Source organism: Sciurus vulgaris (genome assembly GCF_902686455.1).
Source record: "Sciurus vulgaris genome assembly, chromosome: 6".
Taxonomy (NCBI): Eukaryota; Metazoa; Chordata; class Mammalia; order Rodentia; family Sciuridae; genus Sciurus; species Sciurus vulgaris.
Genome location: NC_136466.1, coordinates 42,550,742 through 42,575,025, shown reverse-complemented (window position 1 = coordinate 42,575,025; position 24,284 = coordinate 42,550,742). Strand labels below are relative to the sequence as shown.

At 42.5% G+C, this 24,284-nt stretch overlaps 1 protein-coding gene across 4 annotated transcripts in view; it reads left to right on the top strand.

Annotated features, from left to right (window-relative positions):
- The window catches only part of MCC (MCC regulator of WNT signaling pathway), a 511,343-nt gene that overhangs the window by 429,297 nt on the left and 57,762 nt on the right, over positions 1-24,284 (top strand). For all 4 annotated transcript variants that reach the window (XR_013764460.1, XM_079143883.1, XM_079143881.1 and 1 more), the window contains 2 exons: positions 9,205-9,368; positions 11,373-11,579. Coding sequence is in view for 3 of the 4 variants with exons in the window: in XM_079143883.1 (XP_079000009.1) it covers positions 9,205-9,368; positions 11,373-11,579 (371 nt within the window). In the remaining variant the exon portion in view is untranslated. The remainder of the gene's footprint in view (positions 1-9,204; positions 9,369-11,372; positions 11,580-24,284) is intronic.

Below are 24,284 nucleotides of genomic sequence, written 5' to 3'. Positions count from 1 at the left end.
CTGACAAGAAAGCAATAGACCCCTGGGTGCAGCTTTGGAGTTAGAGTAGAATCCGAAGTGTTAGATCCCTCATATGTAAGGTCTCGCCTCTTCGTGGAAAACCTGCTTTGATGCTAAAAGAATTTGCAGCTCTTTCTTCCTTTTAGTTTTTTGGTGCTGGGGATTGAACCCAGGGCCTCATACTTGCCAGACACGTGCTCTACCACTGAACTCCACCTGCAGCCACATTTCTTCCACTTTAAGTTGCTTTTTCAGGCCTGATTCGTGCCCAGTCAGAACAGTGGGCTGGGTGGCATGGATTGGCCCTGTCAGGCAGCAAGGGTGATGTGAATGGTCTGTCTTGCCATCACCCACATCACAGCAGGCCTGCAGCCACTTCTGTGTCTTAGCCTGGTTCAAATTCACTGTAGCTAATATCTCTTACTTCACTAGAAGCTTTCTACTTCCAAGAACTTACTTGAAAGCTTTTGGCCTTTTAGAATGTGTGATATGTCATTTGATATGTCTTAAATTTGATGATACTTGATGAATGAGTATGCAACAAAAACCTGATACTTTAAAAAGTTGGCTTATAAAAAGCCTTTCATTTCTTTTATGCTTTCAACTCATCCAGTGTAAAACAAATGCCTACTCCAGGCCCAGCATTGCAAGTCTCTGGGAACGTGGTGTTGAGTGAATGGCATTGTTGCTCCCAAGGCTGGACTTGGTAGGGCCTGTGTGCTAGTTAGGTGATTATGGGGAATGTGATGTCCTCATCAGATGCCTCCCGGGAAATGGGATTTCAGAGCAGAGCTTAAAAAAGATCTGTAGGAAAAGGAGAATGAGGGGTTTCCAAGCTGGGCAAATACCTAACCAGTAACTGTGAAGCAAATACCAAGTCCCAGAAGTGTGAACTGTTTGAATCTAGAGCAGATTCATTGGAGCAGATTCATCAGGTGAAGACTGGGCTACTAAATCAGGGAGACTGGGGGGACAGTCTTTAACATTTAATCCACTTAGCTGGACTTTATGTGGGTTAGGATTTTTCTAGGGGGTTAAAAACAAGAGCAGCAATTTTTAACACCTGATTCAACATGAAGCAATTCTGGCACAGTTTTTGGTGTCATCTGGGGGCATGGGCATAGTTGGTCCTGAGACAGAAAAAAGAAAGCCAGGTTTGCCCACTAGGATGTCTTTAATTGGGCAAGAATGCTGTTGAGTTTCCTTAGTTTTTGTAGCCAAGAAAGTCCTCTTACCTCCTTTCCTAATTTCAAAAGTACACGGCTCTTCCCTCAAACAGCAACATAAAAACCCAAAACCCTGGGTTCTCATTAGGAAAACATAGCCCCATCTGTGTGTTCTCCAGCTCCCTTCAGAAGTCTAACTGGGAAAGGTTACATTTAGAAAATATAGCAAAATGCTGTAGGAGTTGCTGGGGACTGCAGCAGGACTGGAAAACATCCAGCCAGGCGAGAAGTGAGCTGGAGTACCCTGGGCATGCTGAGTCCAGAGGGGTCAGCTTTGCTACTTGGCAGATTGCTGTGGTATAGAAGGGCCCAACGCTGCCAGACCTTTGAATCTCACAAGAATAGCTATCAATTCTAATGACTTTTAAATGGTGACAATTCATCAAAACTTGCCTTTAAAAATAGGGCCATTCTGGATACCCCAACCCGGCCAGATGTGCAGACACATTCTCTGGCTGCCAGTGGCTAGTTTGCATCCTCTAGTCAAAGAAGAGGTTGGTTCCATGCACTTTAATGTGTCCTGTTCCATCAGACAGTAGAGTAGAAACCTGGAAGGCCACATGCCTAGATTATGTGAGCTTAGCCCTTCCCCAAGTCCCCTTGACATTGTACTTTATGGTCTGTGTCTTCCATTCTAATGGAATGTTAGTTTAAGAAAAAAAAAAAAAAAATAGGAAATCTGCCTATATATGAAACTGGCTGAGGGGACTTAAAGTCACATCACTTCATGACACATATGAAGTTCCATGTTCCTAAATTCTTTCTGCATCGATTGCCAGAAAAGCATTTTATCTCTTGTGAATAGGAAATGCTTTCTCCCTTCCGACAAGAGATAATTCATTTTTGCTCTGGCTGCCAGGAAGCTCGTAGCTAAATGAGTTGGCCTCAGCAAATTGTGTTAGTTTCCATTTGCTTCCACAGTGGTTCCCTAGATCTAGGTGCTATGTTTCCCCCCTTTTTGTGGTTGTTTGTGAAAAGTCCTCTCAGATTCTTCTTTGCAAAGAGGCATGATATAAATGAAGTCTGTTAGAGGAAAGTGTAGCTGAACGGAGGGCCTCCGCTCTCCTGTGGACGTAGAACACAGGCGTCCCTTTTCATGTGTGAAGCACAGCATGGTGAGGGGAGGCAGTGGGCCTCTCTCATTGAAACTAACTAGAGCTCCTGATGGGGAGACTGGAGCTTTAATGAGTCAGTGACTCCCTCCAGTTCTTTAGGTTTCCTGTATCTCTACTTTCTTATTTCTCCTGCTTTCCCATTCTCCAACATTTTTTAATTAAACAATTGTTCCTCAAATCATTTGTGAACATACTGCCATTCTTAAAGCTATGGTTTATGTTTTGTGTATACCTGCATATATACCAGTTTGGTTTTTTATTCACCAAAATACATTATTTTTATAGTGTTTTTGTACACACACACACACACACACACACACATAATTTGTGGCTCTATATACATATGTGTATATGTATATACATAAAATTAAAAATTTGCCATGTTAAACTGTGTGTGTGTGCACACAAGTGCAATACTGGGGACTGAGCCCAGGGCCGCTTTACCACTGAGTTACAATTCCTATCCTTTTTATGTTTTGTTTTATTTATTGTTTTGTGTACTAGGGATTGAACCCAAGATGGTTTAACCTCTGAGCTACATCCCTCGTCATTTTTATTCTATTTTTTGATAAAGGTCTTATTAAGTTGCCCAGCCTGGTTTCAAACTTGTGATCCTCCTGCCTTATCCTCAAGTCACTAGGATCATAGGCATGCACCTTGGCGCCCGGCTCATATTAACCATTTTTAAATGAACCTTTTAGTGATATTAAATGCTCTCAGAGTTCTCCATTTCCAGAACTTTTCCATCCTCCCCAGGATGCCCTGTACCTAACATGTACCTGTTAAACAATAACTGCTGGTTCCCCCCAACCTCCACAGGTCCATTCCACTGTCTCTATGCAATCGCCTATTCTACTAACATCTCATAAAAGTAGAATTATGCAGTATTTACCCTTTCATGTCTGACTTATTTCACTTAGCATAATGTTTTCAAGGTCCATCCATGTTGTATATAATGGTATTTCATTCCTTTTTAAAGGTGATTCATATTCCATGATTTGTGTGTAACACATTAGGTTTACTCATACATCAGTGGACACTTGTTTCCACCTTTCGGGTAATGTGAATAGTGCTGCTGTGAACATTGGTGTACAATCATCTACAATCATCTATTGGAATCCTGCCTTCATTTCTATTGGGTATAAGCCTAGGAGTGGAATTACTAAATCATATGGCCATTCTTTTTTTTTTTTTTTTTTTTTTTTTTGCATTGCTGTGGTCGAACCCAAGGCCTCATGCTTGCTTGGCACATGCTGTACCACTGAGCTACAGCCCCAGCTCTTATGTGTGACTTTCTTAAGACCACTGTTTTCCACAACTGCAACATTTTACTTTCCCACCAGCAATGCAGAAGGGTTCCAACTTTTCCATGTCACCAAAGCAATTGTTATTTTCTGTGTTATGGGTGTGTACATGTGTGTGCACACATGTACCTGTGCCATTCAGATTCCTATGTGGATTTTTTCAATAACATTTTGACAATATATTCCTTTCATGGAGTATTTAATCCATTAGCCCTTAATGTAATTAATGATATGGCTGACTGTGGGTCTCCCAATTTACTATTTGTTTTCTGTTTATTCACTTTCTGGTGTTTTTTTTTTTTTTTTTTTTTTTTTGTTCTTTTTCTCCTTTCTTCCTTCTTTTGGTTTAGCTGACCTTTTTTTTTTTTAAGAATTTAATTTTAATTTTTTATTGTCTATCAACCGTTCCTCTTAGTTTTCTTTTTTTTTGTTTTTTTTGTTTTTTGTTTTTTGTTTTTGTTTTTTAGTGATTATTCTGGGAATTAGAGTACCTTTTCAGAATCTGAGTTAATATTCCTCACTTAATTGTGATTTCTGTCCCTCTGTGGACTCTCTTGGGAAACAATGACTGTAAGCAGGCCTGCAGTGTTCTAGATGGTGCTTATACACCCAGAGAGCCTTAGTCCAGTTGCAGTGGTGAAATCACCTGGTCATAGGAGGCCATGGCTGTAGCTTCAACTATGCTGCACACCTACTGTGCAGCCTCCATGAGTAACTGAAGTCCTTAAGCCTCACCTGCATTCCCCAGGGGGCAAGACTTACCCCCACTACCTGGTGGGATGGAGTAGGATGAAACGCATGAAAATCCTGTCTAAACTGTCAAGGGTGCCGATCAAACTGGGGTAGGATAGGAGACATAAAAATAGGTAGAAAGAGACATTAAGGAAGGACAAGGGAATAAGATTTTTTTTTTTTCAGAAATTCCATGTGATTTTCCCCTGTCTCTCCCCAAGCCAGTTCCAAATAACCTGGGAAATCTATAAATCTACCTGTGCACCACTAATTAATTCCATAATACATAGATTAAGAGATATGATGTTTTCAGAGACCTATAATTGAAGAGACTTCCAGTGCTATCTACTGATCAGAGAATGAAGACCATATCAGACTAAAGATCCAGAGACTGACCAGACCACTGGAAACCATCTTGAGATCACCAGACTGATATTGTTCCTGCTTGCCTTTCTGTACCCACCCCTCACCAAGTTTCCTTTAAAAGAAGAGCTGGGAACCCTGAAAACTCATCTCTCGCTCTCGAGATGACCTGCATTCTCCCTTGAATGTGTATCTACCTTTGTAAATAAGCCTCTGACTGGTACATGCTGAAATTCTTTTCCTTCACCTATGCCAAGAATGCCCTGGTCCTGAGTCGAGTTCCCCTTTCTCTCCCGGAATACCTCAGGAATGGAACGCGTCAGACCCTTCTTTAGCAACATCTCCTCCCCCATGACTAAACCAAAGGATCATTATCCTGTTTCAAGATCTAGATCACTGTGAGTGCCATCACTAGGCATGTTTTGCCCTGCTTGGATAACCTGGTCCCTTGTCTTGGCTTATCTCATTTCCTCTGGTCCCTTGATGTTACGCCTCTGGTCTTTTGTGGAGACTCACCCTTTGATGTTGGAGGCCCTATCTCTGGCAGGGGCCATATTGTGCAGGGCACTTAGACCAAAGGAAGGAGTTTGGGACTTGTTTTAAAAGTATACTTAGCTCAAAAAAAAAAAAAAAAAAAAGAGTATACTTAGGAGAATATGCCACAGACAATGAAAGACAGTTCTACAGTATGATGGCAGTAGATGGTGGCAAGTGATTGGTGTCATGTGACAGTACCTCAGACAGGAGACCCAGCTCATCTGCTCCTGCTTGCCTGGTCATCTTATCCTTCTGTGAGACTCCAAACCAGGCACAATGGCGAGGGACGGTCATATGTGAGCAGATCATTAATTGGGCCTGTGTGAAACCACAGTGCAGAGTTCTGTGCATAACAGACTAGAGTATGTGGGGTTAAACACCCAATGGATATTCTTATACATTCTGCCTCCTAAGACCAAAGAAAGTGTTGGTAGCTCTGCTTTGTTTGAAGGGTGGATGCTTTGAGTACCTTACAGTCTGTGTGCTGACTTAAATACCTTCCTCACGTCCTGATTCCGTCCTGTACTTGCACTGTATTCTTTATGGATACTTTCCCAGGGTGGTGACGGGCAGCTGAGAGAAGGGGCTCCAGCACTCACCGTGTGTATCTGTGAACCTCTCAGAATCTAGGATGGTCTTTTGTTCATCTTTGAACTCTGCTTCCAACCTGAGACCAGGGCTCAACAACTATCTGGTTATAGAATGAAATGGAAATACTGATTGGATCTCTAGTCTCTCCTCCTGTTCCCTATGGCCCAACACCCTCAGGAATCAGCCTGGTTGCCACCCCTTCTGTTCCACCATGAGAACCCCTCAGTAGACACATCCAATATGAATGCTGTGTCAGGTGGACCTTTGCTGGGGAAGTCAGCATGGAATGACTGAATAGAGATGTCTTTATTCCTTATCCTGTCCGTAAGCACTTAATAGTACAAATAATTCAGGGATGTGTGTTGACTCCAGCTCAGGGCACCAGGAAACCTACCCCTGAGGGTCACTACACCTGTGGTCACTGGGGTGTGCTGGTCTTCACCTGGGCCCCTTTACCTCTCACTGATGGTGTGCACCTGCCCTCTGTGTCCAGAGGGCCCTGTAGAGTGATGATCATCCCCCATGTTAGCAGCTCAGGATGTGATCCATAACAAAGAAGAAAAGCACAAAGCTAATGTAGATTATGCCACTATTGACAGAGTCTGTGTTTCTGGTCTTATTGCCTCTTTTTTTTTTTTTTTTTTCTTTTTGTACCAGGGATTGAACCCAGGGACACTTAACCACAGAACCACATCCCCAGAGCTTTTTTATATTTTATTTAGAGACAGGGTCTCCTTGAGTTGCTGAGGCTGACTTTGAATTTGCAATCCTCCTGCCTTACCTCCTGAGTCGCTGGAATTATAGACGTGAGCCATTGCTCCCTGCGATTGCCTCTTAAATATACAGTGATGTGTAGTGTTTCTATTTGCTCATTTAAAAAATAATATTTGATTGCCTATGTTGGAGATACAGTGGTGAGGAAGATCATATGTCCTGCTGTGATGGTTCTGTGAAGAAAACAGGACAGTGAAATAGGGACTGGGCAGAGGGAGATGGAAACCATGCTCTAGATAGGGATGGGCTTGGTGAGGAGGTGACATTTGAACTGAGAACTGTGTGATAATTTGTATGGAAATTAGAAGAAATAGCAAAGGAAAAGGAACCCTTGGGACAGACCAGAATTTGGCATGTTCTAGGGACAAAGAGAGGGCCAGGAGTATGAAAAGAACATACAGAACACCAGGAGGAGGACAGATGGTTCTCACCCTGACTGTACCATAGAATTTTCTGAAGAACTTAAAAAAAAAAAAATTCCAGTGTCCAAGCCCCACCTGCAAATGTTGTGATTTAATTGGTCTGGGGTGGAGCCTGGACATTGGCATTTTATAAAAGCTTCCTAGCACAGCTTGGGTTGACAACATATCTGGATCATGCAGAGTGTTGGATGCTGGTAAGGAACTTGAACTTGAGTTGAATGACTGTGTGAAGCCATTGGGCAGTTTGGACTAGGAAATTAACATAATCTTTAATTAAATTATAATTAAAGATTTATGTCTTTAAGAGGCTCACTTTGGCTATAGTGTGGGTAGTAGAGGTAGGGGGTTATTACAGTGGCCCACTTGAGAAATGATGGTGACTTGAATCAGGGTGGTTTCAGTGGAGATGGTAGGAGGAGGTCAGTATTTGGATTGGAGGCTATGGTCAAAAGATGGATTGGATTTAAAATGTGAGACAAAAAGACCTCCTGGTTGTCTCCGAATTGACCCAAATAACTGGGTGGGTAGTGCTACCATTCACAGAGATGGGAGAGCTCAGGGAGGAACAAGTTTGAGAAGTTGGCACGCCTTGTTTGGAGTGAAAACCTCAAGCTGGTTTTCTGTCTAGAGTTAACTTACAGCCAAATGAGACTGGCTAAAAATATCCTGAGAAATCCCGTTCCTACAGTGCTAAGAGTTTTCTTAAAGTCTTCCAAAGGTAAGCCCCCCAAAGCAGTTGACCACTTTAGTGCATGGAACCTGTGATGAGCAAGGAAACTGAGGATACTGAGCTTCTTTCCTGTGGGTATCAGGCTGAATGTAGGGAAAAGATATACTTTGAGAGATTGCATGCAGTCAACACCTGTCTTGCAATAATAATTGAGTGGTGTGGTCATGTAGAGAATGAAAAACAAATAAAAAGAAAAGAAAAAGAAATTTATATTTGACTTTAAGGGACTTTTTCCCCCAGCAAAATTATTTTCCAAGATATATCTAGCTCATGATATAATTCCTTCCCTGATCAGGCCCTGTATGTCTAGCAGTTAAAAGTTATTGAGACTGTTAAATCAAGATTAAATTATTAGAAACTGGGTGAGGAAGTGCACACCTGTAATCCCAGCTCCTCGGAAGACTGTGGCAGGAGAATTGCAAATTTGAGGCCAGCCTGGGCAATTTAGTAAATTCCTATCTTAAAATAAAAATTAAAAAGGTTTAGGGATGCAACTCAGTGGTAGAGTGCCCAAGCACCACAAAATCTCTTATGTCACTAAATAAAAAATTAAATTATTAGAATTCTATAACTCTTTAATTCCAAAGTCCTTATCACAGACCCAAGAAATGAAGTATTCATATTTTCCTAATTATGCTGATGGAGCCCTGGTTCAGTGAGAACGACATGGAATTTTTAAGAAGTTTGTCATTTTTTTCCCCAGATGAAAGTACATGGATTAAATTGCAAAGATGGTGCATACAGATTGGTGTATGGAATTGAGGAGCTCAGATTTTAAGTTCATTGAGGACAAAACTGTTTCTTTTTTTTTTTTTTTTTTTAGTACTGCAAATTAAACCCAGGTGTACTTTACCACTGAGCTACATTCCCAGTCCTTTTAATTTTTTTTTATTGTGAGACAGGGGTCTCACTAAGTTGCTGAGCATTTTGTTAAGTTGCCCACACTGGCCTCCAACTTGCGATCCTCCTGCTTCAGCCTCCCAAGTCACTGGGATTATAGGTGTGTGCCACCACACCTGGCTTATCTGTTTTTCAAAAATACCTAGCACATTGCTCATTCTCGGGCTTTTAATTATTTGTTTAGAAAAGTTAGGAGATCTTTGTAGCTGAAACTCTGGAATCAGTACAGATCTGAATGGCTGAACAGGAAAGTTGACCAGAAGTCTTCTGAAATGCCAGCAGCCCCTTTGGTGGGTCATTTCTTTGTTCTTAGTAAAGAAACTCAAGATGTGGCTGCCTTTGACTGTAAAGCAGGAGAATTCAGGGTGCGGTAGCTATTTAGAAAATAAGTGGGATCTGAGACTCCTCTCTAAAGAGCTTTAAGTTAGCTACAAGACTCAGAGGCAGCCCCTGAGACCAAGCTGGTCATCTGCCTGCTTAATACCATGGTCTGTCCTCATTCACCCACAGATAACTGCAGTGACCTGAACTCAGAACTGCAGAGGGTGCTGACGGGGCTGGAGAGCGTTGTCTGCGGCAGGAAGAAGAGCAGCTGCAGCCTCTCCGTGGCTGAGGTGGACAGACACATCGAGCAGCTCACCACGGCCAGCGAGCACTGTGACTTGGCTATTAAGGTGGGCCTCCCTCAACCCTCTGCCAGGCTGTTTCAGATTATGTGAGAGAAGTGCTCAGAACCCGCTCTTCAGCCTGGTTGTCTCATATACCTGTTAGAGATGTTTCTATGACAGCCATGCTAGAGATTGGGCCACCAGGTAGAAGCAGGGGCCCTACAAATATTTGCTTGACTGAACGAATATTGACAGTCAAGATCCCTGGCTTTTCAATAAAAGGGATGATTTGCTTGGAAATGATTTGATTATTAGCACCGAGCCACATCATTTTAGCATGGTTCATGGTAGAGTACTTGTAAATGTACCATGGAAGTTTTATTGCAGCTTTAACGCCTCGAGAACATGATTTCATGAGTTAACAATCCGGGTTGCTGACAAAGGGAAGGTTCAGCACACGACTGAGTCATCCCATCCCCAGCACAATGCAGCTGGGTCTCGGCCACACCTCTGACAGGTTTTCATCTTCCTGCTGAAGAAGGAGCAGGTGAGGGAAATCTGCTGCATCTGCACAAACGCATCCTGAACAATGGGAGAGACGAGTCCTGCTGATCCCAGGCCTCAGATGTCTTTATATTACTTTACCATAACTTAGCGACCTAGACCTAGAAATTCAGACGTGGAGGTCTGGGAGGATCTTTTTAAAAGGGACAATCTAGACCCAAGTTTCTGTCAACAAGAACCCTGGACTCCCCCAAAGGGACTGTGCTCTCAAGGTTCAGCATGGTGTCTGTTTATAACACGGCCAACTTTCCATCTCTTTCATCTCAGTGGGAAATACATAGGTGATGTGGGGTTGGGGATGAGGAGAAGCCATCATGGGTGTTTCTTGCTCTGGAGTCTCCCAGACCTCACATTAGATTGCATCGCTTACTTGGGTACTAGTCCCAGCCTCCACGTTGAGAGGAAAAGAGGAGACCAGGGACTTCTATCAACCAACAAGGGACAAAGCAGGGCTTGAAGCAGAGTCAACTAGGATAAGAGTCTTAGATTTGAAAGGAGAAACATAGCAGGACATGAGGAAAGGGGCAGCAGGATTTGGGTACCTGAGTTCATCGGGGAACCAGTGTGAGGATCTGAGATTGGCATACTCCAGGAGGTTTAGTATTTGAAACCCGTTTCTCATCACATCTCTTCTCTGCCTTTTATACCTGCACAGTAATTCTCCCTTCTGTTTAGAAATCAACTGACCTCTACTTCCTTTCACAAAGGATAGTACGTGTGAATGAATAGTTTGAGAGCAAGCAGAGAAGTTCTTTTTTTTTTCTTTTCTAATTTTATGTATCTTTCTTCTCCACCGATACTGTTGTAAATGAATTTTTAATAACCCTTCAAATACGATAAAGATTCTCTCTCTCTTTTTTTTTAGATCATAGCTCCCTTATTAATTAAATCCTGCTGTTTGAGAAACCTCCACAATGGGCTTCCTCTTTTCTGTGTCACTGAGGTTTATTTTTGACTTTCACATCTTGGGACTGAACCTCATTTACACCATCTGAATTCTGATGTGACACTCAAAGTGGGAAAGGGCGATGTGATCTGTTTTATTGCTGAGCTGGCACACAGGAAGCCTGTAATTTAGGAAACTTCCGATGAGATTTTGCAGGCAGTTTGCAGCCTCAAGCGTGTCGCTGCATCGTCAGGATCAGTCATTGGCCTGCTGCTGGTCAGTCTTTCACCAACTCTGGAACTCTAGAGAAGGAGATGAACAGTTGCATGGATGTGGCAGTTAGCGCCACACTCACTTAAACATCAGGCAGGGACAGTGTTTTCCTAACTCTGGGGACTGTTGGGTAACACAGACCATGAGCCAGGCAAGTGAGACAGGCCCATCAGAAACTGGGGAGAGGACCATAGTGGAGGGGTGTCTCTGGACGCCATTCCTGTGTGCAATGAAGTGGCTCTAAGCCCACTCCTTCGGGTTCACGGGCTCATGTGCAGCCTGGGTTCTTGTGTCCCCGTTTCTCCAAGGTAGTGAACATGACTTTTCTTTGGGGCCATGTTTTGCAGACAGTTGAAGAGATCGAGGGGGTGCTCGGCCGAGACCTGTATCCCAACCTGACTGAAGAGCGGTCCCGGTGGGAGAAGGAGCTGGCTGGACTGAGGGAAGAGAACGAAAGCCTGACCGCCATGCTGTGCAGCAAAGAGGAGGAGCTGAACCGGACCAAGGCCACCATGAATGCCATCCGGGAGGAGCGTGACCGGCTCCGGAGGAGGGTGAGCACACAGCCAGCAGGGCCGGGCCTGTCCGAGTCCCAGGGCGGAGAGGAGTGGGCATGTAGAGCCAAGGGCAGCCCCAGAGTTTCATGGAACCTCAGTTTTGGGAATCACCAGCCCTTCCTGGTTATGAAGTCATTCTAGAAAGTAGTTTTAAAATGCTAAGATGTTAGAGAAAAGATTTAAAAAACACCCTCTCCTGGAATCCTAAATCTAAGTAGATGATAATATTAGAGCACATTTTCTCAAACTACTCTCCTGGGTAGGAACTTCTTCGAACCCCATTAAAATGTGCTTCTTTTAAGATAGTCTAATAATATTTTTATAATTTGAAAAAATATAGAATTTTCCCCTTTCAATTTTTTTCTGCAAAGTTTTCTTTAATTTCATAGTATGTGCTGTTATTTATTTATACTAAATCTAATGTAAAATGTCCTGTCTTCTAATATAGTTATTAAAATTAAAATAGCCCTATATGTATGTATCTGTATGCACATCTGTGTGTGTGTGTGTGTGAGAGAGAGAGAGAGAGAGAGAGAGAGAGAGAGAGAGAGAGAGAGAGAGAGAGAGAGAGAGAGAGAGAGAGATCAATTGATCAATTTCTGGTATTCACCTAAAAGCCTCCCTGCTCCAGTTTGAAGAACTACTTTGCTGAGGACATATATCGCTTACTGAACGTGCTGATGTTTCAGCATAGAAATGTTTTAGCATAGAATTGTTAAAGCACTCAGTTTTCTAAAGATGCGATTTTTACCACCCTCCAGGGGCCCACAAGTACTTCTTTGCTTGGCTGCGAATTTTATCTGATTGGACTGGGGGTGAAGCAATGATTTCTTCAATCAGAAACAATTCCCTCCGAACTTCACTTTGAATTACTAGACCTACTTTACTCTCTTTCTCCATCTAAGCAATATTAGGAGGTTACTTTAGAGTCATGCTCTGAATGGTAATTTTGCACATGAAGTAGAAAGAGAGGGGAGAAAATAAATCTAGTTGGTCTTGTCCACCTTCACCATTGCTGTTTCTCCCTAACCTTTGAAGAACACCTTGAAAGTAACTTGTTCTTCAATAAGGTCGAGCGTGTAAATGGTTCTGTTCTTAATCCACATGCAATATTCTTAGTTGTTTGAATACGAGGGAAATTACTGTTGTTGAACATTATCAACGCCGTTCCTCATTTGTGACTAGTGTTATAATTAAAGGGCCAGCACTCCTACTTCTTATATCTGAATATCATTTATCTTAACTCTTGTGCATTAAGCATTTTTTCAGTACCCAGCTTTATCAAATGCCATTCTCCAAACTTGCATCAGCAGGTGTGAATCATCCTAGTCAGCAAAGGCTTTATTTGGGGAACTTGATGAAATTTACTTAGCACTACGGCATACACCATCTGTAATTTCCTGGGTTACCCTCTCTGATCTTTATGACTAATACCCTAATTAGATCTGTGCTTGCTTTTAGTGAGTGTATTCTGTTGGTGCGTGTTTTGTGAAGGAAGTGTTGGTCTTAAGTGTAATTACATATTGTGGTTTACAATAAATTTTCTTCTCTAACTTGGGTTACTAAGATGGAGAATAGCTTTGTAGCAAAAAACAAAAGCCCATCCCGTCCCTCCAATGTTTTCTTCGACTCTGGAGGTCAGCACTAAGAACTGAACAGTGTGCAGAAATTTACGTTGTATATCAGAGCTTTGGAGCTGCACTGCCTGGGGTCACAGCCTGACCTGCAAACTTCTGAGTCTTTAGCAAATTACCTAACTTCTCTGGGCCTCAGTTTACCCTGCCATGAATTGGGGATAATAATAGTACCAAATGCAGGAAAATCATCTAATACTAATAAAGTAGTCACACAGGGCCTGGCACATAGTAAGTGCTCAAAAAATTAGTAGTAGTCGTTTGGGCTAGAATCCACATTTGTATGTTGAATGGTATGGAAAGTTCAGCTTTACACCATCTTATTATTAAGATTTTTAAAAAGAATCCTTAGGTATTTGCAGAATTCTAACATGAACATTGAATAGTAAGTCTATAGATGCATACATGCACACACACATTTAGTCAAAATGTTTCTTCTGATCATATTTAATAGTTTGTGCCATTAATATGGTTTTGTGTAAATTTATATAATTTGTAGTTCATTTACCTCCTAGTAATAAAACTTCAAGGAACTTTTATCTTCAAGTAGAAATGCCTTGTGGCATGAATTGGATTTATTTCATTTTATTTCTAGGCAATCGAGGTTCACAGAAGAATTTTCTAGGTGTCTTTCAGTGCTGGTTTACTAGACTTTAAGTCCTGGAAGACTTCACCCATCATCACCCACCCAGTATATTCATTTCCCTGAGGGATCTGCCTTTTCTGGTTGGCATTGTCATCACAATGTGTAGCTGTGCAGAATGACTGAGCTACAATTTCATTTTCATCCCTGTGATTCTACATAGTACATGGCTAGTTTGCCTTTGCTCTTTGTAGCAGCTCTGAGTCCATAGTTCATCAAAGTGGCCTGAAAATAATTGGGGCTACAGCTTTTTTTTTTTTTTCCTTTGCCCACATTCATTGCATAGAATTTTAACTGACCAGATCAATAGGATTGGTGCTTGCCCCCCACCCCCATGCCTGTAATTAAACAAAGTGCTCTCTGTCGGTCTTCTGAGCCTTGTTCAGGATTTAATTAAATTAGATCTTTAATGTAGTCGGTTCACAAATTGAACTACTTGGCAGAGCAGTAACTAAGAAACAACAAGCAGACTAATTTTATTATTGGTCCCAGTTCATTATTAAATGAAGTAATCATTTATTTCTGAATGCTCTGCAATATAACCACTTATTTCCTTACACTTAAGGAAACAGGCTTAATCCAGGCAAGGTGGAGTTAATTACTCTAGAAAGGAAGCACTTTGTTCTTCCTTCATTCATTTATGCACTTCATAAACATGGTTGGTCATCTCTGTGCCAGGCAGAGGTCTTAGAGTGATGGACAGAACACCATGACTGGTTTCAGGGATGCTAGGGAGACAGCCAAGTCAATAGGTCATAATGGTGTATGTCAAGTGGTAGGGACAGTGGACACAGAGAGTGGCCTGGGAACTCATAGGAAGGATATGCAATAACAAGGCCCAGCTTAACTGCTTGCTTTGTTTACCTGTATCGTTTAGGTCAACTGCTATTTAGCCAAAACGATTGACACTCCCTAAATCTGTTCGGTAAAGCAAACTTGATGTGACCAAAGGCATGTGAATTCATGTCCCATGGAATCATGGACTTGGACATAAATAGGCCATACAGGTTTCTTCTGAGACTTTGTAGATATTCTTCAGAAACTTCTATATGTTCATAGTACAAGGTGGTTGTAACAGCTCCTTGTTCCCTGTTCTCTTCCTGGAACTTTTCAGCATGTCTGAGAATAGGTTCCATCTGCCTCTCCATGGGGTCTGGCTTCTGTTCTGACTTTGGTCAACATCACAGTGAAATCAAGAGACTAGACACACACTGTTTTAAACCAAATAAATGTTACCCTAATCTGAAATTTCCTCCTCTTAACTTTCCCCATTTCCCCTCAAAATTTTGTAAAAATATTTCATGTTTGTTATATTAACTAGGCTCCCTAAAGATTTTAGTTGGGAATGGGAGGCCACTGTTCCCACCAGTGACAAGGACTTCCATGTGTTTTTTCCAAACTAGTTATTCTTGATGCCTAAATGCAAAATTGTGTTTATGAAAGATTCCATTGATAGACCCACATAATAAAAATGGAACGACCTGGTTCAGCTAGTTTCTTAAAGTATAAACAAGGACTCCAAACTATTTTTAAATATTTGCCATTTGGCTTCACAGCCAGAAAAGGGGCAAACAAAATTCCATAGACCTTCAGCACCCCTTTCCTTTCCTGTCTCCTCTTCTCCTTTAATAGAAAGTAGCATCAAATTCCTGGTAATGGAGACTCTTTGGGGAACCTGAAGCTGGAAAAGGAGATGACAGGAAAAGTGTAAGTTTGAAGGGAGAAATTTCCTCCACACCTTGGTCACTCTCTGAGGACTCGTTTTTTTCCCCATAAGCTTTTCAAAGTACCAATCCTGTCATATCTTCCTGTGGATCACTTTTAAATCGGGATTAATCAGGAGAGATGGTGGGCTGCCCTCTCTGGCCACAGTCCTCCTCATGCAGCAGAGGGCCTGGTGCTGAGGGGTGCTCAGCACTGCTCTGCTCAGCCAGGTGTGCAGCACATGGTCCAGCACTTGTCCCAGGAACTCTCCAGCTGAGGCTGTTCACAGGGCATCCTCTTTATGATGCCATGGTTCCTCCAGAGATCTCAATCACTGGAGCCAGTTGCTGAAACTTTACTAGATATGAACACCAGCTCTAATCCACCTTCAGTATCTCCAAGGACACATGTTGATTAGAGGCCATATCAGAGGAAGTGAAAAGAGAATCTAAACTGAAACAAAGGGACTACTTAGCGTGATTACCTAGGACTCTGTTATGTGCTTCTTCCATAACATCTACGGTCCACCCTCCCTAGTAGTGTTACAGTGCCAAATTGATGTGCCCACAGTGGAATCTGTCTATACCGGAGGCAGCCATTCACTCTGTCCAGCTTGTCTCCTGTTATATGCTAAGTCAGTATGTCTGTGATATTTTTAACTAAAAATCAGTCAAAGTGGAGATATTTCCAGCAGCGAAACTGTTGTGACCTTAGGTAGGTTAAATAGACTCTTCTGTTTTACCTTAGAAACTCTTCCAGCTCCTGCAAACTCTTCCCACTCCGCTTCCCTCCCTCACACTCTTCCTACTCAGTTGTGTGTGAAGAAGTACAGAACCTTATAGTTACTATGTGTTTACATGTAAATGTATATTCACTATGTATTTATGTGTGTATATGTGTAAATATTTAAAGTAAACTAGAACAATATAAACCAATGTCATAATCATAGTTATGTGAGGAATAGGTACCTAGGAGTGTAGGTCAAAGGAGATTTGAACTTTCCTCTAATGTTTTAATTAATTTTAAGTGTTAAATGAATATGTTCATGTAGTTGCATAATTTTTAACATATAGAGGTATATATAGAGAGGCTGGAGTTGTGGCTCAGTGGTGGAGACTTGCCTGGCATGTGTGAAGCCCTGGGTTCGATACTCAGCACTACATATAAATAAATAAAATAAAAGCTCCATTGACAACTAAAAAATTTTTTTAAAAAATAAGTATATATACACAAATAGTGAGGACACTAATATGTCAATGTATTAACAGGGCTAAATAGGCAGTGAAATGATGTGATTGCTTTCTCTCTCTCCTCTCCCTCTCCCTCTCCCTCTCCTTCTCCTTCTCCTTCTCCTTCTCCTTCTCCTTCTCCCTCTCCCTCTCCCTCTCCCTCTCCCTCTCCCTCTCCCTCTCCCTCTCCCTCCCCCTCCTAGTACTAGGGATCCACCCCAGGGCTTCATGAATGGAAGACAAGCACTCTACCATTGAGCCACATCCCAAACCTACTTTTTCTCTTGTTCATACTCTTCTTTAGTTTTCAGGTTTAGCTAACAAAAAATTAAGAATGGCCAGACACAGTGGCATACTCCTATAATCCCAGTGACTCTAGAGGCTAAGGCAGGAGGAACACAAGTTTTAGGCCAGCCTCAGCATCTTAGTGAGACCTGTCACAAAATAAACAATAAAAAGGGCTAGGGGTGCAACTCAGTGGTAAATCACTCCTGGGTCAAGTCTCCAGTGTAAAAAAAAAAAAAAAAAAAAAAAGAAATGAAGTATGGATTCTGGAGAGTGAGCTATACCTTTCAGCTTTAACAGTTTGATATTCATGAACCAGCAAAACCTTTTTCTCTTTTGTTCGTTGGGGAACCTTGTTAATTTTTTATTTGTTTCATCTCTTCTTAGAAATTTCTTTATATGATGAGACAGAGGATGCTGATATTAGCCAGGTTCAAATTCATGAAAGAATCATACAAACAAGCCCTGTTCCAGCCCCTCCCACCCCCTAGTCTAGCCCTGTGAGAGGGAGCCAGAGGAGAGGGTATGGCTCCAGTGGCCACACCCAGCCTCAGTATGGGGGCGCTGGGTGGCTCTTATTGTATGGCTAATTGATTAGTCAGGATAAATCTAGGTGACTCTGCAGTACTGATCAGCTTCCAAATCTCAGTGGTATGACACATCACTCCTTGTTTGCACCATTGTCCAGGATGGGAATAGGGACAGGTGCACATCTCTGCTCCACTCATTCACTCAGCACCTAACACCACACCTGAAAGTTCTTACCCCAGCACCTAAATGCTTCCGCTTATTGCCTGTGGGCCAGAACTAGACAGATGGCTTCACTAACTTTAAAGGGTGCCCATAAAAGGGCACATGGATATTTGTTGAACAATAAACATTCTGATACAGTTGAATTATTTGCTTTAATCACGATACCAGAAAGGTTTGATATAAATCAGAGACCCTACCGGACACGGTAACTCACACTTATAATCCCAGTGACTCAGGAGGCAGAGGCAGGAGAATCGTGAGTTAGAGACCAGCCTGGGCAACTTAGACCATGTCTCTAAATAAAATAAAAGGGGCTGGGAAGGTAGCTCAGTGACGGAGCACTTGCCTAGTATATACAAGGCCCTGCAAAATATCAATCAATCAATTAGAGAGGGCCAGGAAAATAGGCATTCTCACGTATCTATCCATTTTGTGCTGACTTTAAATTTTGGTTTCAGAGTCCTTGTCCAACTCTTTCAGGAAATACATGACCAGGTCCCTACCACAAGCCACTGAATCAGTGACCAAGGTATAGGCCCCAGCACCTTCCCCATTGTGATCCTGGCTGGTCTCAGAGACGGGAAAGGGAAAGGTAATGTCCTCCAGTCCCCTACTGGACATAGACCAAGAGCCTCTCCAGTTGTTCTCTTCATCCCTCTATAGGACAGTGAAAAAGAACCACAGCCTTTCTGCTGTTGCCTGGCCCTCTCCTCTGGTGCCCACAGTCTGGCATTTATGAATCTGCACCCAAGAGGGACCCTGCTGTATACAGCCTGTTCTACCCACTTATCAGGGTCACCTGAGCTCGTGAGGAGAGTGGGTCCAGCAGGGCACAAGTCTCAGGGTCTGCAGAGACTGGGAGGCATACCCTGGCACGGTGCAGAGCTCCCTGCTAACCCGGTACAGATCAGGTGTTCAGGGAGCTACTTACCAACACAAGCTCAGGGGGTTTATTTTTAATACATTAATGGTGTTGATAATATTAACATCCTTTGAACATTTTCAGGATGAACAAACCCCTCGCAGGCTAAAAATAGACACTTCTAAGGGCAAAGTAGGACTCAATGCCCAAATTATAATACTAAACATTTTCAAGCACTTACTTGCTATGGGCAGTGATTTACGCACATTTCCTTTAGACCGTACCAGAGTCCTGATATGTACCATTTTTAGAGATGGAGATGCCAAGACCCACAGAAGTTTTAACACTCTTGCCCAAGTCTATGCTAGTATTAACTCTTGGTATCAGAATTTAGATGCTGATAGCCTTATTATGAGACACAGTTTTCACTGTTCTGTTGTTTGGATTGCTTTCCTGTGCTCTTTTCTCCCTCTTCCTCATTTCGTCCCTTCCTCCATGCAGACTAGAAGTTAGGAAGCCATCCTGTTATAGTAACACAGCTGTCTAGTTCCACAGAGCTCCACAGATCCTCTTCCTGGCATTCTAAGACTCCAGTAAGTGAAGGCACGGTGAGCATGTTCCAGGAAAGAGCTATCTAGGCATAGCTTCAACTTGATTGAAGTCCAGCAAAGCATGTTGTCCTCTGTAGGATGAGGAAGCTCTAAGTGGGACTCAAGGCAAAGAATCCTCAGAGCTAAGGTTCTTTCACCTCCTCTTTGGGAACTGTTTTTTTGGTACCCTGAGAGGACATTACCACACCTTTTCCATGAGGTAACTGTTCTAAGTTGTTGGCCCCAGTGTTTGCTTATCCATCTCTGGCCTCCCAATCCTGTGAGGCTGCTTAAGGAAGTGGCTGATTCCATTTGTTGGAAGCTGTTAAGAAATGAGGAATTCAGCCATGTACTGACCTTTTCCCTGAAGCTGCCATCTTGATCATGGAATCCAGGTAGTGTAGTAGGCTATGGAACAAGAGAAAGCAATGCACCTGTCAAACCTATAGGGGACAAAACACTGCTGGATTTGCTTTCCTTCTCCGTTCTCAGTCTTTTCTGTTGCAACCCTCTGAAAACTGCCATTAACAATGAAATACCACTTTCCTCATGCAAATTAGATTTATAAGAAAATTATATATTTTTTGTAAATAGATTCTGACTTCTCCTTTATTTTGGGACTCCAAGAAAAGTCACATGAAATCTCCATTAGAAGGCTGGTTCTCTGCAAAATACCCACAAACCCTGGCCTCAGGGGGAGAGAGTTTTCCAAGAACCACATGGAAACAAACTGCCTTAAACTCATTAAGTGGAGCTTTTCTGGACTAGTGATTCTCACCCTTCTATAGTATGGATCTGCTCTTCACAATTAGCTCCATTACACATTGAGATTATGAATTACAACCTAATTGCCTGAAATTACGACTACCCAGTGTGCACTGCTGCACATTACCAGTGGAACAGATTCTGTCTTGGATGGATAATAATAATGTCTCTAATCCTGCTCAGGACCCTGTGCCACCTCTCATTCCTGCTTTCACTCATCCATGAACCACAGTCACAGATGACTTTTTCAGTCTTGTCTCTGCTCTTCCAATGGTTGTAGGAGATGGAAGCGTCCACAGAACTACCCAGTCTTATACTTGCCTCGGCCTCACAGTTTTGCTCCGGCCATTTCAGAAACCATTTCTGTGCACTGGGTGTCGGCAGCTCTAACCCCAAATCCCTAATCCCCATCACCTCACTTTCTATCTATGCCTAATCTTTAGACTCCTGGCTCTCAGCTCCAAGCTCTGGTCTTCATCCTTACTTTCTTTTGCATGTTTATTTTAATTTGACCCTGGGGTGAGGGCAGAGAGATCAGTTAATTATATCCCTCAAAGGAATACTCATTGGTCTGGCCAAGGTCCCTCTTTGAATTTATTTATCATTTTTATTACTCATTCTCTTTCCCCCATTTTGTGTGTGTGCCTGTAAGATACACAATGCTTTGTGTGATGTTTTTAATTTGCAGAAATGTTCCTGGGCTATGGCCCTCTCTTACTTTGTTCTCCTCAGCACTCTAATGGTTAGATCTGTCTGTATTGCTCCATGAATATCTAGCCTGATGTCACATTGACTGGTTGACAGCCAGATCGCTTCCTCTTCCTGCCAACACAGTGTCCTGGGGCATGGTTGTTTGCATATGCCTCCTGGTCCTATGGGAAATTCTCTGGATTCCATGTCCAAGAGCGAGCTTGCTGAATCCTGGGGTGTGCATAATCTTCCTTTGACCAAGTCCTGCCAATGGCTTTCTGGAATGGCTCACCAGTCTATCTGTTCAGCAGCAGCACAAGAGGGGGTCTCTTACCCCTATGTTTCTGCTGATTCTTATACTTACCCTGGTTTCTCTCATCCTGTTGTTCTCTGGTTTAATTTCTAAGCATGCTTAGGAAGTTCTTTTAGCAAAGATCTATGGGTTATAAATTCTTTTTTGGGGGTGGGGATGGTACTGGGGATTGAACCCAGGGGTACTTAACCACCAAACCACATACCCAGCTCTTTTTTGTATTTTACTTAGAGACAGGATCTCACTGAGTTGCTTAGGGCCTTGTTGAGTTGTTGAGACTGGCTTTAAACTTGTGATCCTCCTGCCTCAGCCTCCTGAGCTGCTGGGATTACACAGGTGTGCCACTTACTGCACATAGCAGGGTAATAAATCCTTAATCTTTGACAGTTATTATATTTGCCCACACTCTCCTTGTTTAACTTTTAAATTATTAATGTTTTTTCATTGATATAACAACAAATATTGTACTTATATACATGCTAATATGTGACGCTTTGATACATGTATATGTTACATCATGTTAAATAAGGTTAAATGTCTGTCTCTGTAAACATCATTTCTGCATGGTGAAAACATTCGAAATCATTTCTTCTAATTTTTTTAAATGTTCAGTACAATCTTGTTATCTATAGTCACCCTTCTGTGCACTAGCGTACCAGAACTTCTCACTCCTGTCTGTGACGTAGTAGCCCTTCCTTGTCTCTCCTTCCCCATCTCTCCTTTCTTCCCTCCCTCCTTTCCCCAGCCTCTAATAACCACCATTTATTGCAGAGGTTGTCCTTGCTCCAAGGCATGCTTTTAGCACCTTCGTCAACAATCCACTGAAGATGTGTAACCTTATTTGTAGGCTCTGGGTTTTGTTCCATTGGCCTGTATGTCTGTTTTTAGGACAGTACCATGCTGTTTTGACTACCACAGCTTTGTAGTGTGTTTTGAAGTCAGGTAGTATAACACTTCATTGCTTTGTTCTTTTTGCTCAAGACTGCTTTGTCTGTTCAGGGGTCTTTTTTGTGTGTGATTCTATATAAATTTTATAATTGTGAAGACTGTTGCTGGTATTTTGATAAGGATCACACTAAATACATAGTCTCTCCTCCCCACTCTCCCCAGCCTCTGGTAACCACCATTCCACCCTGAATTTCTATGAGATCAGCTTTTATAGGTCCCACACTTGAGGGTTGCCTATATTCTTGATAGCTATATCCTTTCCTGCAGATGTAATAAATTGTTACCAACTTAGTGGCTTATTATCTTAGTTTTGGAGGTCAAAAGTCCAAAATGTGCCATTTTTGCTTAAATCCAGGTGTAGGCAGGATGCTTCCCTCTGGAGACTCGAAATTCTGCCTCCCCACTTTCCCTGAATTCCGATACAGCCTTTTCTGTGACTTCAGTCCTCCCTCTGTCTTCCAAAACCAGCAGCATAGCTTCCCTCCTCCAAGACCCACGTGAAAACTGAGCACAAGGACTGAGCATACCTGGATAATCCAGGACCATCTCCCCATCTCAGAGGCTGTTTGCTATGGAAGGTGATATATTTAAAGGTTTCAGGGATTAGTTTGAGGACTCCTTGGGGGCCATTATTCAGCCTCCCACACTAACAGTAGTCTAGCTAGGTATTAGATTTTGTGGTGCCAGTTTTTTAGTGACATTAAACATATTTTCTCAAGACTGACCTTCAGTCCCTATTGAAGGTGTTGATCAAGCAGTACTGAACAGAACAGACCTACTCTTGTTTTCTTAATATTTGTTTTTTAATTGTAGCTGGACACAATACCTTTATTTATTTTATGTGGTGCTGAGGATCAAACCCAGTGCCTCACACGTTTAGGTGAGTGCCCTAGCACTGAGCCACAATCCCAGCCTAGACCTACTCTTTATGAAAATTATTCTTTTTATTCCTAAGCATCCTAAATGTATCTATTGTAATGTGGTTTATGGTTTGCTGTTGTTTCTTCTGGGGTGAATTCATCTCCTGACTTAGGTGGCTGACTCTGATTTTATCCTCCTCTCTCCACAGTGGTCTTTCCATGTCTGGCAGCTTAGCAGTCCTGGGTCCCCAGTCTTAGGAAGCAGAAGTCACCTGTTCTCTAATGATAATTGGGCGACTTACAAATTAGGTTTCTGAGGCAGTAGGTAGCCTAGCAAAACCCAGAGCAGTTTTCTGTGTTAATGTATAAGTTTGGGGTCCTGCAGTGTATAGATAGTATTAATTTGGACAGCACACCCAACTGTGCCACAGGTCTGGGTTTTTGATTTCTTAGAGCTATCTCCTCTGCACAGCCCCAGAGATCCCTCCTACCTTTGTGGGAGGCACTTGCTGTCCACTTTTCACAGATGGGGCAGGGCAAGAAGGCTCCAGGCTTTATTGAGGAGGAGCGTGGTTTCACTACACTGCCTGGCTTGCAGGAGCCCTCCCCCCTCAACCCCTCCCCACCAACACCCCCTGTGCCTCTGAAGCTGTGGAAGCACATCCCCCTCCCCCGCCAACCTCTCTAGCTTCAGTTCCCTCTCCTGGCACCTGGAGATTTCACTGTCTTTCTTTTAACCTTGGCATTGAATTCCCCTCTCATTGTTCCTTTTTTTAAAATGCAGCATTTCTGTGCATTTTTAATAGGAGGAGTGCCTGTTGACTTTAGCTGAGGCTGTCATTCGCTGGGAATTTTCAGTTCTGTATACAGTTACAGAACCATAACTTCTGAAAACCGGTTCTCAGCCCTGCTTCTTATTTTTTGTCCTTCATGGCATCTGCCAAAGTGGAATCCAAACCCTGCCACCCTCCTCTGGGTGGATTGACCACCTCCCTTTGTATACATCACAGAATTGTTTCATTCTGCTGCTTCCCTGGGTACTGGAGTCTTCCTTCCACTTGGTCTTTAAGAAATGTGCCCAGGTGTTGTTTCTGCTAATGCCCCAAGCACATTCTTTTCTCTGTTAGGGTGTTAATCCTTTTTAAAATTTATTTTTTGCTGTTGTTTTAATGAGGTCTCCAGTGTTTGAAGAAAACATGCATTTTACTCAGTCTACCATCCAGAAAGAAAGAGCCCAGCCAAGCTCTCAGTTCTGCTGTGTAAGCTTGCTTTTTACTTTTTTTCTGTTTTTCTTCTTGCCCCTAGGTCAGCTTCCTTCCTCCTCATACCTGACATCTGCTAATTCTCTCCCTCATACTTAGCAGGGGGAAGAAAAGCCATCTGAAGGGATGTTTCCTATCCTCACGCTGCAGCCTGCAAACTCACC